The following is an 18,341-nucleotide window of genomic DNA, read 5'->3' as shown; positions in this document are numbered from 1 at the left end:
CCCACTGCTTGATAACCCCCTGGTGGCAGCCCTACTAGCTGCAACAAGTCATCACCCCCAGCGTACTTGGGAAACCCATTCAGATTTCCATATGGCTTAACAGGTTTCTTCTGGGGCGGGGGTGGCTGGGACAAAAGGATACTAAAGTTCTTGTTTGTTGTTTTCTTATGATAAATCTCTCTCAAGTTAAATTTAAACTGGAACTATATCAACCTTCTTCCCAGACAAAGTAAAAGGATCATGTAAATCCTGTTAACTAACTACAAAAAAGATCAATTGCAATTTTAATCTGTTTTTCCAACCAAACTTGCAAGTGCTTTAGTAAAATTTTACTTCCAACTTCACCATGTGTTAACACATTAGTGCTAAATAACACCACTGTTTGTTATATCAGGCTCACTAAAGTTGTATTTTATAAACAAGAGTTTAAATCACCTGTTGTGTCTAACTAGCACCCTCTTTTTTTTTGAGTTGGTGTCTCACTCTGTCGCCCAGACTGGAGTGCAGCGGCTGCTCCCGGCCACCGCAACCTCGACCTGCTGGGCTCCGGCGATCCTTCCACCTCAGCCTTCCAAGTAGCTGGAACTACAGGCACATGCTACCACACCCGGCTAATTTTTTGATTTATTGTAGAGATGAGGTCTCGCCAAGCTTCCTAGGTGGGTCACGAACCCGTGGGTTCAGGCAATCCACTCACCTCAGCCTCCCAAGGCACGGGATTACAGGCTGAGCCACCAAGCCCGGCTAAGGGTAAAGCTTTAAATGCTAAATACCCTGCGTGACATAATAAGGTTTGGGAACTGGCCATTCCCACCTGGTTAAGTCACTTTTACTAAGCCTAGTATTTCTCCTGGATACAATACTGGATACTATGTGTGAGCTCAATAAGGATGGGAACTGATCACTCTCGCCTAATTGTCCACATCTTACAACTAAGACTACAATTTAGTAATTCATAAGGGTTTTTAACAACTTTGCCTGTTCATAATTATAAATAAGCAGGTACAGATCATTTCATATCCATGTGGTCTGTTCATTCCAAAGGGTTTTACATCAAACTGTTACAAGCAGAAATAATCAAAATGTCTAATGTATAGCCTATTAAAAAAGAACTTTTGAGTGTTTTTCTAGCTGAGACACTAGAAAAGCAACAGGGTGCCAACATGGAGGGCTGCAGAACAAGAGGGCCAAAGAAGCACCCCAATTGGCAGTCCCATTAGTGACAAAACTCCAACTGCCCATCAGACACCTGCTTAGAACAAACCTGCTAAGGGGATGGTGTCCATTGCTTATGGGTACAGTCTATGGGGGCACTGAAAGCATAGTTGCCTTATAAAAAGCCTTAACCTCCTGGACCTTGTTCACTGTGCAGGCCCAAAAGCCATTGGGAAGCAGGTGCACTCTCTTTTGAAGAGAGGAAAGAACACTTGACTCACAAATGGTGGCCACTTATGGAGGCAATTGTGCTAAACTTCCTGGCACTGGTTCACCATCACCCCAACAATCCCCCAGGTAAATAGGGCACTGGAACCTAAATTAATTTCTTAATTTAATATAGGTGCCAGCCTTTTCGTCCTGGCCATCCATGTTGAAGTCAAATAACATTATCCAAAAGAATTTTCTCCTTTAAACAACAGAGGAGGGAAGGAAGAGATAAAATTAAATTAGCCCTTCCTACTGTCTTTTTTACAAAATGCAAAGGTTTCTTTTTTTTTCTTTTCAAAATCTTTGGATTAACATTTTGGCTAAATAAGCAACTTTTACAATAACTACTATAATCTAGTGTTATAACATTAGGCTTTATTAAAAATTTGTTTTAAACCCTTAAGGTTCTCACTCAGTCTCTTTAGGATGGGGTAAGAAACAAGCCCTAGAAGCAACATCCGCCCCTCACTCTACCGAACAGACTGCAGACCAGGTAGATTAATTTTAGTCACAGAAATTTGTGATAGGCTATAGTGCTTTTGAGTGCCAAATTACTAACGATTTTGGAATCTCTTCTAGGCACAAGGATTATTAATCAACATATTATAAAAACAAAGGAAATTGTTTTCTCTTGCCCATGTTTACCTGTTTTAAATTCTCAGTTTAAGTTACAACCTAACTACATATCACCAAATGTTTTAAATTTTTCTTCGAACTTTGTCAAAGTAGCTGTATTTCCTTGTTTAAGTCATTAGCAAAAATCCTTCTAACTGTCTATAAATTCTTATCACAACCCAAAAAAGTTAAAAGATAAGCTGCGGAGACAGACGTCTACATATGGACTCAGGAATTTACTGGTGCAACAGTGAGAACTGCCTGGACTCCTGTAGTTGGTATCAACCCACTGGGATGACTGTAAATACATTTTACTAGACATCAAAAACTTTGTTACAACAGTGGCTATAATGGCCTTTATTATAATAATATTAATTCTTATGGTCAATACTTAGGATACAAATACTGAAAATACTTAACATCATGGGCTCCTATCCTCTCATCCCCTCCTCGTGCTCTAGACAGGTAGGGACAGCTCTATGCCCCATGTGCAGCAAGTAGTAACTACAGAAGCCTGACCTTCGTCCCTGTTCCCAGTTACAAATAAGAATATTTTCTAAATAGCAAGAGGTGGGAATGAAAGGTGGTACCTATAGAAACCTAAAAGAAACTTCGCTTATTCTTGGTTTAATCCTTTTGCCTCAGCATAACCATTAGAAAGCGTTCAGATATTCTACTGCAGGACAAGCAATAGCCTATCCCATCCCCCCTCAGCAAATCTCCATCAGATGCAAGACCAGGACAGCCCAACCTTTCGATTCATGGATTAGCATAATAATGTCTGATAAACTTTCAGGTTCCTTGTCAAGGCCAAAGATCAAAGATCACCCTTTCACTGGCCAAAGACATAAAAGTAATAACACGGTCATCTTTGGTCAAGGAATGTGTGAGGCATGAGCCACCGTGTCAGACCCTTAGAACATTTTTATCACCCCATAAAGAACCCATGTCGCCGGGCTCGGTGGCTCAGTCTGTAATCCCACCCCTTTGGGAGGCTGAGGTGAGTGGATTGCCTGAGCTCATGGGTTCAAGACCCGACTGGGCAGCGAAACCTCATCTCTACAATAAATTAAAAAATCAGCCGGGCGTGGTAGCGCATGCCTGTAATTCCGGCTACTTGGAAGGCTGAGGCGGAAGGATTGCCAGAGCCCAGCAGGTTGAGGTTGCGGTGGCCGGGAGCGGCCACTGCACTCCAGTCTGGGTGACAAAGTGAGACTCCAACTCAAAAAAAAAAAGAAATATCCATCTTGATTGTATATGCACCTAACATAGGAGCACCCAGATTTATAAAACAATTGCTAATCAAGAGAGAACATAAATAGCCACAAATAATAATCATAGACCATTGTTTTACTAAACTCTGATGTGGCCATATACTTTTTGAGCTATGGCTGCCAACATTTTTTCTAAACTTTGGTTCCCAATACTACCTTGGAGAGGTGAATCTCCTCTCTCTTCACTCTCTGTAATTTACTTCCTAAATAAACTGCATTTTCTAATCTGAAAAATAATAATAATAATAACAACAATAATAGTAATCATCATAGACTTCAATATCCTGCTAAAACCTTAGACAAAAATCATCAAGGCAGAAAACTAACCAAGAAGTCTAGAACCTTAACTCAACACTGGACCAATGGATCTAATAGACATCTACAGAACACTTCACACAATCACAGAATTTTCATCCTTTTTATCAGCACATGGAACACACTCTAAGGCTGACCACATACTCAAACATAAATTAAGCATGAACAAATTTCAAAAGGTCAAAATACCAAGCATCCTCTCAGACCACAGTAGAATTAAAATAAATATTACCAACAGGAACCCCCTCAAAAACACACAAATACATGGAAATTAAACAACATGCTTCTGAATGACTTTTGGACTGTCAAAGAAATCAAGACTGAAATAAAAAGACTCCCAAAAACAAATGCAAACAAAGACACAATATAGCAAAATCTCTGGAATACCATGAAAACATTGCTGAGAGGAAAGTTTATAACAGTGCAAACACACATCAAGAAAATAGAGCAATCTCAGTCAGGTGGGGTGGCTCTCACCTATAATCCCAGCTCTTTGGGATGCCAAGGCAGGAAGATTGCTTGATGCCAGGAGTTCAAGATCAGCTTAGGCAACATTGCAAGACCTCGTCTCCACAAAAAATAAAATCAACTAGCCAGGCATGATGGCATGTCCCAGCTACTTGAGAAGTTGAGACAGGAGAATTGTCTGAGCCCAGGAGGTCGAGGCTGTGGTGAGTCCCTGATTGCGCCACTGCACTACATCCTAGGTGACCAATTGAAACCTTGACTTGGAAGGAAGAAAGGAGAGGGGGAGGGAGAGAGGAAGACAGAAAGAGAGAGAGAGAGAGAGAGATAAAAGAAAGAAAGAGAGAGAGAGAGAGAGAGAGAGAGAAAGAAAGAATCCCAAGTAAACAATCTAACATCACACTTAAGGGAGCTAGAAAGACAAGAATGACCCAATTCCAAAGAGAAGAACTGATATAATCAAAATAAGCTCATAGTTTAATAAAACAGAGACCAAAAAAATATATAATACAAAGGATCAACAAGAGGAAAAGTTCATTCTTTGAAAAGATAAATAAGATTGACAGACCCTAACAAGATTAACAAAAGAAAGAGAGAGAGATAATTTGAATAAACACAATTTGAAACAAAAAAGATGATGTTACAACTGACCCTGAAGAAATAAAATGATTAAGAGACTACTAAAAATATCTGTACATGAATAAGCTAGAAAATCTAGCAGAAATGGAGACATTCTTGGCAGCACACAACCTCCCAAGATTGAAACAGAAAGAAATTGAAATCCTAACAATGAAAGACCACTAACAATCCAAGAAATTGACTCAATAATAAGAAACCTCCCTGCCAAAAAAAACACTGGGCCAGATGATTTCTCAGTTAAATCCTACAAGATGTACAAGGAAGAGCTGATATCATCCTATTGAAAGTATTCCGAGCAATCAAGAAGGAATGAATCCTTCCTAGCTGATTCTATGAAGCCAATATCATCATGATACCTAAAAATGGCAAAGACCCAAAAAGGAAAGAAAACTTCAGGCCAATTTCTCTGATACACTCTGAACATAGATACAAGAATTCTCAAAAAGATTCTAGCAAATCACATTCAACAGCACATTACAATGATCATTCACCATGATCAGATGGGCTTCATTCTCAGAATAAAAGACTAATTGCACACATGCAAGTCAATAAATCTACTCCACCATATACACACATGTAAAACCAAGAGCCACATGATTATCTCAACAGACACAGAAAAGGCATTCAATTAAAAAAAATTTAACATTGCTTTTTGATAAAAGCCCTCAAACACCTAGGCATCAAAGGGATATTCCTCAAATAATAAGAGCCATCTATGACAAACCTGCAACCAACACGATACTTAGTGGACAGACTCTAGAAGTATTCCCCCTGAGAAATGGAACAAGACAACGTTGTCCACTATTACCAGTCCTATTTAACATAGTACTGGAAGTCCTAGCCAGAGCAATCAGGCAGGAGAAAGAAATTAGGAGCATCCAGATAGGAAAAGAGAAAGTTAAATTATTCCTCTTTGCAGATGACATGATTCTGTACCTAGAAAACCCTAATCAGTCTGCCAAAAACCACCTTGGACAGATAACTTTGGTAAAGTCTCAGGACACAAAATTAATGTACAAAACACAGTTACATTTCTATACATCAAAAACAAGCAGACTGAGAATTAAAGTTTTAAAATACCAATCACAATAGCCACACACACACACACACACACACACACACACACACACACAAATAAAATACCCTGGCATTCATCTAACCAAGGAGGTGAAAAATCTCTACAGTGAGAACTACAAAAAAATTGCTCAAAGAAGTCAAAGATGACAAACAAATGGAAGAACATCCCATGATCATGGATTGGAAGAATCCATATAGTCAAGATGTCCATTCTACCCAAAGCAATCTACAGATTCAACACAATCCCTATCAAGCTACCAGCAATATTATTCACAAACCTAGAAAAGACAATACTGACATTCATATGGAAGCCACAAAAAAAAGAGCCCAAATAGCTAAAGCAATTCTTAGCAAAAAGAACAAAGCTGAAGCCAGCCATCACACTTCTAGCTTCAACCTTCACAATAAGGCTACAGTGACCAAAACAGCATGATACAGAAACAAAAATAAACACATAGACCAATGGAACAGGATAGAGAACCCAGAGATAAAACTATAGACCTTCAAACAACGCATCTTCAACAAAGTCAACAAAACAAACATTGCTGAAATAAAGCCGTAGTTAGCAAATGGTACTGGAAAAACTTGTTAACCACCTGCAGAAAAATGAAACTAGACCCCTATCTATCATCACATACAAAAATTAACTCAAAATGGATCAAGGACATCAATGTGAAATCTTAAACTATAGGAATCTTAGAAGAAAACTTAGGAATACCCTCCCGGACAGCCCAGCCCCTTGAATTCATGGCCAAGTCCTCAAAAGTAGATGCAGCACAAACTAAAATTGACAGGTAGGACCTTTTCCAGCTAAAAAGTTTTTACATGACAAAAGAAACCATCAAAAGAATAAAAAGACAGCCCACAGAATGGGAAAAAAATATTTGCAAGCTGTGCCTCCAACAAAGGCCAACAAAGACACTCAGTCAAATTGACAGGAAAAAACAAATAACTCCATTTAAGCTGGGCAAAAGACATGAACAGACACTTCTCAAAGGAAGACATCCAAACAGCCAACAAACATGAAAAAATGTTCACCATCACTAATCATCAGAGAAATGTAAATCAAAACTGCAATGAGATAACATCTCACACCAATCAGGATGACCATCATTAAAAAGTCAAAAAAAAAAGCAGGTGTTTGTGAGGCTGCAGGGAAAAGGGAATGCTTGTATACTGTTGGTGGGAATGTCAGCTAGTTCCACTGTGAAAAGCAGTTTGGAGATTTCTCAAAGAACTGAGGAACTACCACTGGACCCAGCAATTCCACTCCTGGGAATATACCCAGGGGAACATAAATTGCTCTATCAAAAAGACACCTGCACACACATGTTTACTGTAGCACTATTCACAAAGGCAAAAACATGGAATCAATCCAGATGCCTATTGAAAGTGGACTGGATAAGAAAAATGTGGTATATATACATAATGGAATACTATGCAGCCATAAAGAAGAACACGGTCATGTTATTTGCAGCGACATGGATGCAAGTGGAAGCCGTCATTTTAAGTGAATTATCACAGAAATAAAAAAACAAGACCATGTGTTCTCACTCATAAGTGGGCACTAAACATTGGGCACATGGACACAAGAAGAGAGAGAGGGAGGGAAGTGATAAAGGATACAAAACCACCCATTGGCTACCATGTCCACTACTAGGAGAGGAAAGGGTTAGTTAGAAACCCAAACTTTGCTGTCACACAATGTACTTAAGTAACAAATTCTCACATGTACCCCACAATTTTAAAATAAAATTTTTTTAAATGTTTAAAGTTTATCTTTTGCCACTATTGCTTCTCTAGGTCTTAGCACATGTTTGGCACAAATGAGACATTTAATAGATTATTAAAAATTGGTGGGCTGGCCTCGGTGGCTCAGCCTGTAATCCCAGCACTTTGGGAGGCTGAGGCGAGTGGATTGCCTGAGCCCACAGGTTAAAAAGCAGCCCAGGTAACTTGGTGAAACCTCATCTCTACAATAAATTTTTTAAAAAATTAACCAGGCGTGGTAGCACACACCTGTAGTTCCAGCTACTTGGAAGACTGAAGTGGAAGGATCACTGAAACCCAACAGGTCAATGCTGGGGTGGCCATGAGTGTGTCACGGCACTTCAGCCTGGGCATCAGAGTGAGACCCCAATTCAAAAAAAAAAATGAGTGGAATAAATAAACCAATAAATAAATAATTTAAAACTTTCTATTTTATTACACTGAGAGGGGAAAGGAAACTAAACCTATAGCAAGCATATGAGAGAAAATAATATTTAAGTATAGATAAATGAAACAGAAAACAAAAAATGAAAACTAAAGTTGATTATTTGAGAATATCAACAAAGTTGGCAAACCTTTAGCTAAATTGACCTGAGCGAAAGAGATGACTAAACTCAGAAGTGAAAAAGCTGACATTACTACTAACCTTTCAGAAATAATAAGAAAAAAGAATATAAGAGAACAATGTGAACAATTGTCATGTATTATATGCCAATAAATTGGATGACTTAGATCAATTGGACAAATTCTTAGAAGACACAAATTACTAAAACAGACTTAATAGGATAGAATTGAGAATCTGAAAATATGATCAACTAACTTCCAACGAGTGTTCCAGAGTCATTCAATTGGGAAAGAAGTATATTGTCAACCAAGGGTTCTCATCTACGTAAAAAAGAAAAAAGGTGAATCTTTACCTCACATCATCAGCAAAAACTAACTTGAAATTGATTAAAAAGATTCCGTTAAGATAGTAAATTATCTTACGTCTTTAATCAAAGATGTATATCTATTAAACACTTAGAAAAAACATGGCCTCAGAAATGACTTCTATGTGTGACTTCCTAGGAATGACACAAAAGCACAAGCAACAAAAGAAAAAACAAATTTATTGAACTTCATCAAAAGTGCTTCAAAAGTCACTATCAAGCTAGAATGGTGGTGATTCACATGTGTAATTCCAGTGCTTTGAGAGACCAAGGCAGGAGGTTTGCTTGAGGCCAGTAGTTTGAGACTTGACTGGGCAATATAGCAAGACCCTGTCTCTTCAAAAAAAATAACAAAATATATATAAAAAGTTAACCAGGAGTGGTGGAACACATACCTGTATTGCTAGCTACTAGGGAGATTGAGGAGGAAGAACCACTTGAGCCCAGGAGCTTGAGGCTGTAGAGAGCTGTGATCGTACCACTGGCACTCCAGCCTGGGCAACAAAACAAGACCCTGTCTCTTTTTTTTAAAAGGCACTTCAAGAAAGTGAAAAGGCATTCCACAGAATGGGAGAAAATAGTTGCAAAATCTTCCATCTGATAAGAGACTTGTGTCTAGAATATATAAAGGATTCATATAACTCAATAATAAAGGACAAATGAATTAAGATCCAAAGAAACACTTTTCAAAAAAAATATGAAAATAGCCAATAAGCACATGAAAAAATGCTCGTCATCATTAGTCATCCAGAAAATGCTCAAAAGTACAGTGAGTTACTACATCACAGTCACTAGGTGACTATAAACAAAAAGTCAGATAAAGAGTGTTAGGAAGGGTGTGGAGAAGTCAGCACTTCACATGTGGCTAGTGAGAATGTTGTATGAAGCAACCATTCTGGAAAAGTCTAGCAGTTCCTCAAACAGTTAAACATTGAGCTAATATATGATCCAGCAGCCGGGCTCGGTGGCTCAGCCTGTAATCCCGTGCCTTGAGAGGCTGAGGTGAGTGGATTGCCTGAGCCCGTGGGTTCGAGACCCGCCTGGGCAACTTGGCGAGCCCTCATCTCTACATAAATCAAAAAAAATTATCCGGGTGTGGTAGCGCGCACCTGTAGTTCCAGCTACTCGGAAGGGTGAGGCGGAAGGATCGCCGGAGCCCAGCAGGTCGAGGGTGCGGTGGCCAGGAGCGGCCACTGCACTCCAGTCTGGGCGACAGAGTGAGACTCCAACTCAAAAAAAATAAAAAATAAAAAATAAAAATAAAAATAAATAAATATATATATATATATATATATGATCCAGCAATTCCAATCTTTGTTATACTCAAGACTTATGACAAAAATATATCTACCCAAAAATTCGTACACAAATGTTTACAACAGCATTGTTCACAATAGCCAACAAGCAGAAACGAATGTCTGTCATCTGATGAATGAATAAACAAAATGTGGTACGGGTTGAAGCATCCATTATCCAAAATGCTTGGAATCAAAGAGTGTTTCAGATCTTGGATATTTTCTAGATTTGGATATACAAAGGGGGACCTAAAAACACCCAGAATTTATTTATTTTGAAATTGTATGTTTATTCTTACATGTTTAAACTTCAGTCACCTTTCAAGGACTCATCAAGTACACCTATCAAGACACTTTTTCCACTGCAAAACAATTTTTGGACTTGTCAATTTTGACGTCTTTTAGTACTTAGCCACTTTTTGTTTCACCTATTCCACATCAGCAAAAGTGCTCCCTCTGAGAACTTTTTTCATATTTGAAGGGAAAAACAGTCACTCAAGGAGAGATCAGATGAATAGTGAGGGCGGGGTATGGAGGTCATGTCATTTTTGTCAAAAACTGCTAAACATTTAGCATTGTGTGGGCAGGTGTACTCATAAATCACCTATCATAAAACGGGCAAATGCGTTGAAAGAATCTCCACACAAAAAAAAATTCGGTGAAGCAGAATGCAACCTCTAGCTGGTACACTGATGCCAATGGGTTCCTAGAACACTTACCTAGCAGGGGAAGCCTGTACTACAAGGGGTTCACCCTCCAAAAAATAATTCTGGTTTTTTCTGGGGTGCCCCCTATTTGCATTGTATTTACGGGTAGAGTATCCCAAATTTGAAATCCAAAATGCGTTGATAAGCAATTCCTTGGAGCATCACTTCAGCACTCAAAAAGTTTTTAATTTTTGAGTACTTTGGCTTTCTGATTTTTGAATTTGAGATGTTCAACCTGTACATCCATACAATGGAAAACTGTTCTGCCATGAAAAGAAATAAAGAACTGATACACATCACAATATAGATGAGTCTTGAAAACATTATGCTAAGTGAAAGAAGAGATGAAAGATTAGCATTATATGATTCCATTTATATAAAATGACTAAAATGGCCAAAACTATCCAGGGGGAAAGTAAATTAGTGGTTGCTTGAGGCTGGGGAAGATGGAGGGTGGTAGCTTAAGGACATGGGGTTCTTTTTTTTTTGAGTTGGAGTCTCACTTGGTCACCTAGACTGGAGTGCAGTGGCCGCTCCCGGCCACCGCAGCCTCGCCTGCTGGATTCCAGCGATCCTTCCGCCTCAGCCTTCCGTGTAGCCGGAATTACAGGCATGCGCTACCACGCCCAGCTGATTTTTTGATTAATTGTAGAGATGAGGTCTCACTGCCCAGGTGGTTCTCGAACCTGCCGGCTCAGGCAATCCACTCACCTCAGCCTCCCAAAGGCGTGGAATTACAGGCTGAGCCACCGAGCCCGGCGACATGGGGTTCTTTATGGGGTGATACAAATGTTCTAAGGGTCTGACACGGTGGCTCATACCTATAATCCCAGCACTTTGGGAGTCCAAGGTGAGAGGATTGCCTGAGCTCATGGGTTTGAGACCAACCTGGGCAACTTGGTGAAAACTCATTTCTACAATAAATAAAAAATTAGCCAGGCATGGTGGCACGTGTCTGTAGTTCCAGCTACTTGGAAGGCAAAATTGTGGTGGTAGTAGTTGCACATAACTGTGCATATACTATAAACCATTTATTGCATCCTTCAAATAGGTGAATTACATGTTATGTGAATTATATCACAATAAAGCTGGTACTAAAAATAAGATAAAATGAGTCATTTGTACATAAAACTTCAACTACTCATACATCTCTAAAATAGAAATGTTTAGAACCTGTCTAACTTAATTAACAACTTAGTTCCACCACATCCCAATTTACCTGATAATTCCTCCACAACTACTTATTGATGGGCAAAGTAAAACAAGAATTTCCTGGAGTACAAAATGGCAAATTATTATCCTAAAATGCTAGAGAGCTCAGTTATCAAGAAGGAAAGAGTGATTCGTTTTGTAGCTTATAAGCATGCCAATATAAAGGGAAGAAACCACCAAACTGGAGATAGAGCCCTTTCTCATCTACCTGGGAAAATGTTGAGTCTGATGTGAGTCCATATCTTCTGGGAATTGACAAGAAAATAGTTGTGGCTGGAAGCAGGGTTTTGCGGCTTAAGCTCTGTCATGGGAACCAAGCAATCCCAGTCGTTGGATTTTAGCTAGCAATAAATATAAAAATATTAGCATAGTAATAGCTACTGGGAACAATAAACTCTCTCATCCTAGTGCCTCCATGGGGCTTAAGGAGTAGAAATACTTTGGAATAAAAATTAATGATGGATGCCTAATAGAATACTTTATTAAGAATAGTGAAGCTTAAGCCCCAGATCTAATAATAAACAGAATAAAGACCTGTGAGGTTGTTTTTTTTTTTTTTTTCATTTCACTGGTCATACTAGCCAGTGGGTATGGTGGCAGGGGCTTCTGAGTGAAGGACAAGATCTCAGACCTCTTGAAATGGCTTCATCTTGAGGATTCTTAGGAGAAACCAGAAAGTAACATGAACATTCAAATAAAAATCGAAGCTATTCTCATGGACCATGAGATCTTGAGAAACTGGTTGGCTTAAACCTTGCAACAATTCTCTCTAGGTTGGTGCTGCTCAAATTGAAGGACTTGCTTACAGTTGTTGCTGTTATTTATTTCCCTGTTATGGATCAACACTTTCATAATACAGGCCAGGCACAGTGGCTCATGCCTATAATCCCAGCACTTTGGGAGGCCAAGGAAAGAGTATTGCTTGAGCCCAGAAATTTAAGAATAGCCTGGGAAACATAGCAAGACCTCGTCTCTGCAAAAATAAAATAATAATAATAAGCTGGGCATGGTGGTATGTCTGTGGTCCCAGCTACTCAAGAGGCTGAGGCGGAGGATCACATGAACCCAGGAGGTCGAAGCTGCAGTGAACCCTGATCGTACTACTGCACTCCAGCCTGGGCAGCAGAGTGAAAGTTCAACAAAAACAATAACAAAAAACCATTAAAAAAACACACAATACAAATTAATTACTAGACAAATAACCTAAAAAAAAAGAAAACCCAAGAATGGCCGGGCTCTGTGGCTCAGCCTGTAATCTCAGCACTTTGGGAGGCCAAGGCGAGTGGATTGCCTGAGCCCACGGATTCAAGACCCGCCTGGGCAATTTGGCAAGACCTCATCTCTACAATAAATCCAAAAACTAGCCGGGCGTGGTAGCGCACGCCGGTAGTTCTGGCTACTTGGAAGGCTGAGGTGGAAGGATCACCAGAGCCCAGCAGGCTGAGGCTGCGGTGGCCAGGAGCGGCCACTGCATTCCAGTCTGGGCGACAGACTGGAAAAAAAAAAAAAACAAGAATGTACACAAACACAAGACCCAATTGTTTATTTTTTCCCAATTGTTTATTAAACTCCTCAGATATGAAAGTCACTTCATCAAATTGCTATAAAAAGTGTTTAAATGCTTACTGTCAATTTCTGTTAGTGTACCTCATCAGAAGCCAATAATAGAATGCAGGTGGGTAACAGCCGAACCCTTTGAGAAGCACTATACGAGGTCTCTTGCAGACCATGATGTTCCCTTGTGCAGGGCTTGAATGAACCACTAATGACACAATCGTAAGGTTGCAGTGGGTAAGTAAATGAGGTGAGGTATGCCAGAGCTGAGTGTCCCCAAGAGTAGCCTTGCACAGCCAGGCATGCAGTGCAGTTTCCTTACTGTCCTATTAATTGGTGGCAAGACCCACTTTACTGTTTGGAGATGTACCTCATCAATAGCTTCGAACTCCTCAGATGTGGCTGCAGCTCCTGTCCTGATCCCCCTCTCCGGGATTTCTGGTAGTTTGTCTGAAGTCAGATGATCATTCAGGATTAAGGTCAGGGTTAAAAATCAAACAGAATATACTCTCTTAGTGAGCTATATGGTAATTTTCATTTTGTCAAATAACACTAAAGGCATTTTGTAAGTCAAAGTATCAGATGATCAAAGTAATAGACACACTCGTTAAAGTTTGTCAATATTTAATATATTAACACGGTAATTTCAAAAAATAGTGCAATATACTTATTATTACATTTGTTTGTCAAAATAATAAATATCATTTCCAAGTTAAGTCAGACTTAAACAAATGTAACACATTGCTAGAGTTTTCAAAGTTGGATCAATAAAGTCAATTCCAGAAACACTACCTCCCCCGATGGCATCCTTAAAATTGATACGTGGGTGATTAAGAAATAGAAGCCCTCATGGACAATTAATAGGCTTGCTGAAATAATCTTGCTCATTCTTCCCTTATTTGTCATTAGTCACTTCCTGCTTGTAGAGTAACGTCTCTGGCATCATCATCTACTGTTCAGGTGCCCCATCCACCTTTAGGGAGCAGGGCCTGTTCATTTTCACAGACCCTCCTGCGGTAAGTACTGTGCACATTGTGCTTTCAGTATAAATTTTCCAACTGATACAATTTATCTTTCTTAAGTACATGTATATACACATATATAACTGTACAAGTTTCTAAAGAAAATAATTCTAAAGCCAAATCAAGTGATACCGACCAAGGGGATAAAAATACAAGTCTGGAATGGACTTAGAGCCTACAACACTGAGTGATCCATCACAGAAACAAAGAACCGAGTATCCCATGTTCTCACTCTAAGTGGACCTTGAACAACTATCATAATACTATAAGAAAAGACTGGGGGAGGGGAGGTGGTGCGATTGGCAGCAGTGGGAAACTGCCAGGGGAGGGAGGGGCACATCTCATCAACAAGGGTACCTGCACAATGAACATTTGTATACCTAACCCTGAACTGTACTCCACATTAAAAAAAAAAAAAACACAAGTCTGTTGGAGACAAAAGTGACCCCATCTGAAAGGTTAATCTGCTATGATGACTTCTGATCAGCCCCAGTCCCGTGAATGCCTGCTGATTCCTACTTTACTTGCTATCCCTCGTGTAAGGATTCATCAACCTTGAAGTTGTCCCACGAATTACAGACTGGGATGCACACAGCTTTCCCGCCTGTTCTGGAGCATCTTCTTGCTGGAGCACATGCTCCCTGAGCCCAGAGAGCAGCAGTGCAGACACCGACCTCTTGTGGCAGCCCAAGACCACACTTCTGCTAAATCCCCCGATAAAATACCCTTTACCAAAAAGCTAACCGTGTCTGCCTCATTCTTTGGTTTCTCCGCTCTTTTGACATTTGGGGACCACTTTGTGTGGACAACCCTTTCACAGAACAGTTCTAATTATAGAGCTACATAATTTATAAGGTCCAGCATTCCAAGATGCAGATAGGAACCCTTTTCAAAGACCCTTAATAGCTGTCTCCCCACGCTCACAGGGACAGTCGAAAGCAGAAGTGATGCTGCTGGTTCCAAAGCTGCCCCAAGCCTGGCTCCAGATCATCCGGTCATCCTCGACACAGCCCACTTCTTCCCAACTTCCCCAGAAACCTTCTCACCAAATGTCCCAGGGACAGATGGCATGCCTCTGCCTGAGGCCTAAAGACCGTAGGAATGATTTGATTTAAACTGGACCAAAGAACATAGGCTAAAGATCAAAAATCACAGAGCACTCTATTGGCAGTCCTAGTCCTAAAGCTCTGTCGTAGTAAAGTGGTTGTAGTCATATAGATGAACCTGGCTGGGCCATGTCCAAAGTGAGCTGTCAGGGGGCTGGACCAGAGGAGCTGTGCGACCCCACAATTCTCATTCTAGGGACAATGGTTCCTAAGGCACCTTCTTCCAAGTTTGCCGCTTGAATTGACATTCGAGGAGCATGACTTCCTGTGAAGTAAGAAACGTCCACGTCGAAGCCCCGGATAACTCCATGTATTCCCAGCCTGATGATGCACCAGTCATGACCTGTGCCACGGAAACCAGAGCAGCCTTGTTAGAGTAAATGCGGTGAATGGAGCACATGACTCAGCGGGATGAAAGTGGACATAACCTGTAACAGGAATGCATTCCTCCCATCACAGAAACACGTGTGTGGGTTCATTCTTAGCTCATATGACTTTAAGATCGCTCCTAATCGGCCACACATGAGCACCGTTTCTCAACATGAGTCCTAAATTCTAGTCGGACCAGAAAATGCATAGCCTTCGAATTCAGAAAGACCCTGTTTTGATTCCAAATTGATCATTTCCTGTGACTGTCCTTAGCAAATTATTTGGCCTCTCCGAACCTCATTTCTTCAACTATAAATCAGGAATGATATTAGCTTCCATAAAGCTTGAATATGACTACCATGGTATAGAAAACACCTGGCCCGATCGGGCTCCATGACTCAGCCTATAGTTCCAACTCTTTGGGAGGACAAAGAGAGTGTATTGCCTGAGCCCACGGGTTCAAGATCAGCCTGGGCAACTTGGTGACACCTCATCTCTACAATAAAATTTTAAAAATTAGCTGGGCATGGTAGCGCATAACTGTAGTTCCAGCTATTTGGAAGGCTGAGGTGTAAGGATCACCAGAGCCCAGCAGGTCAATGCTGGGATGGCTGTGAACGTGCCTCTGCACTCCAACCTGGGCCACAAAATGAGCCCTCAACTGAAAAAGAAAGGAAGGAGGGAAGGAAGGAAAAAAGGAAGGAGCGAAGGAAGGAAAGAAGGAAGGAAGGAAGGGAGGGAGGGAGGAAGGAAGGAAGGAAGGAAGAAAGACACCTGGCCCAGCTCAGCAGGTAGTAGAACTGGTTCTCCCGTACACCCCATGTTGAGAATGCCCTGCTTTGTGTCTGCCAAAGTCTTGAATATCACTATGTAGTTCTTGGTTATTTGCTGCCAGATACAAAGCCATCTTAAAATGTCCATATTTATTACACTATAATACTGCCTCAAGTACTATAGAAACTTAGAAAGTTAGTAATATCTAATACTTCTGCAATACTGAAGACAGCAGCAAAAAAAAAAAAAAAAAAATCCAGTTATCAACCTAATTCCTGGATTTGTTCACTTTTTTTCAACTTCAAAAGGTATGTTTTGGTTGAGACAGACGAGTAGCAATGAATAAAAATCACATCCTAAGGTGACAGATAGTGTGTACAGAGGCATAGGACAGACCTTGATTCAATTCCCAGCTTATCTTGTCAGCTGTGTGACCTGGGCTGAGTCAACAAATCTGTTTTGGTGATTAAATGAGGATGAAACTTTTTTTTGAGTTGAGTCTCATTCCGTCACCCAGGCTGGAGTGTAGTGTCACACTCACTGCCACCCCAGCGTCGATTCACTGGGCTCCAGCCATCCTTCTGCCTCAGCTTTCCAAGTAGCTGGAACTACAGGTGCGTGCTACCATGCCCAACTAATTTTTTTATTTTATTTTATTGTAGAGATGAGGTCTCACCAAGTTGCCCGGGCTGGTCTCGAACCCACGGGCTCAGGCAATCCACTCGCCTTGGCCCCCCAAAGTGCCAGGATTACAGGCTGAGCCACCGAGCCCGGCTGAAACATCTTCTTTAGAAGGTTGTTGTGAGGCTCCAGTGTAAATACACTTAGCAAATAATGCCTGCCATGTGGCATGATCTTCCCTTTCATCCACAGCCCTCACCAGTGTTTTCATTTTCCTAAAAACATGTTTCCACCCTCATTTTTGCTTGGTGGTGTATCAATGACAAGGGATCTCAGAGCCTGATGTCCAAACAGGGACCCCCAAGATTACAGAGTATTCCAAGGACCTTATATTCAAAATAGACCCCAGCTTTTTTCCTGTTTTTTAACTCTACAGTGTTGAATGCACTGCAATGAGCAAGTCATCATCTTATTACCTGGAATCCTTTTCCTTCTGGTCTCCCATCCATCCATCCATTTCCCAAACTCAGTATACTCATGTTCTTTAAAAATCGGATTGTCACTCTAGAGCAAAGACATACAACAAGGCGATCATTCATATTAATGCGATAGCCTGGGCTCCCAACATGCCAACTTCTGTCCCACAGGGCCAGAGAAACATTGCAAACAGGGGTCTGGAAGAGTCTCTACCCCCCACCTTTATGCTCAGCTGGCCTATTCCAGATCAAGGGATGCCTCCCTATTTTTGAATCATCTGTGGAGAAAGGAATTTTACTTCTTTGTGGTCCTCAGCACACAAAATTGACCACTAATAGCAATAGATAAAGCCACATCACAGGTAATGCCATGGGCAACTCCCAATAGCAACCTACACGGGTGCTAAACACAAGGAAGAGAAGCTAGTTAGATGCTGAAAGCAAGCCAGGAGAGACTGTTTAACAACTAATTTGCCAATGTCATATGAAGAGTAACCTGGGTGCTCAGGGCACAGTTAAACACCTAAATCCCATGCTCTGGACAGCTCTGCACCCATCTGAGAAAACGCCCAGGCTCCAAAGTCCCGTGAAGTTTCCTACCAAGCCTGCTTAGATGAAGAGCTAAGCAAGTTTCCTCACCTTTTTTTTTTTTTTTTTTTTTTTGAGTTGGAGGCGCACTCTGTCGCCCAGACTGGA

At 40.7% G+C, this 18,341-nt stretch overlaps 1 protein-coding gene across 1 annotated transcript in view; it reads right to left on the bottom strand.

The window, feature by feature from the left end:
• ALLC (allantoicase) overlaps positions 1-18,341 on the bottom strand; it is an 80,115-nt gene that overhangs the window by 22,887 nt on the left and 38,887 nt on the right. Inside the window, exons 4-7 of the mRNA XM_008061671.1 lie at positions 17,646-17,733; positions 15,623-15,748; positions 13,648-13,727; positions 11,932-12,064 (exon numbers count right to left, since the gene is read on the bottom strand). Of these exons, the coding sequence (XP_008059862.1) occupies positions 11,932-12,064; positions 13,648-13,727; positions 15,623-15,748; positions 17,646-17,733 (427 nt within the window). The remainder of the gene's footprint in view (positions 1-11,931; positions 12,065-13,647; positions 13,728-15,622; positions 15,749-17,645; positions 17,734-18,341) is intronic.

Source organism: Carlito syrichta, unplaced genomic scaffold (genome assembly GCF_000164805.1).
Source record: "Carlito syrichta isolate Samal-C Ts95f unplaced genomic scaffold, Tarsius_syrichta-2.0.1 Scaffold305409, whole genome shotgun sequence".
Classification (NCBI taxonomy): domain Eukaryota; kingdom Metazoa; phylum Chordata; class Mammalia; order Primates; family Tarsiidae; genus Carlito; species Carlito syrichta.
The sequence above is the reverse complement of the archived record's forward strand: the minus strand, read 5'-3'. Positions and strand labels throughout refer to the sequence as shown.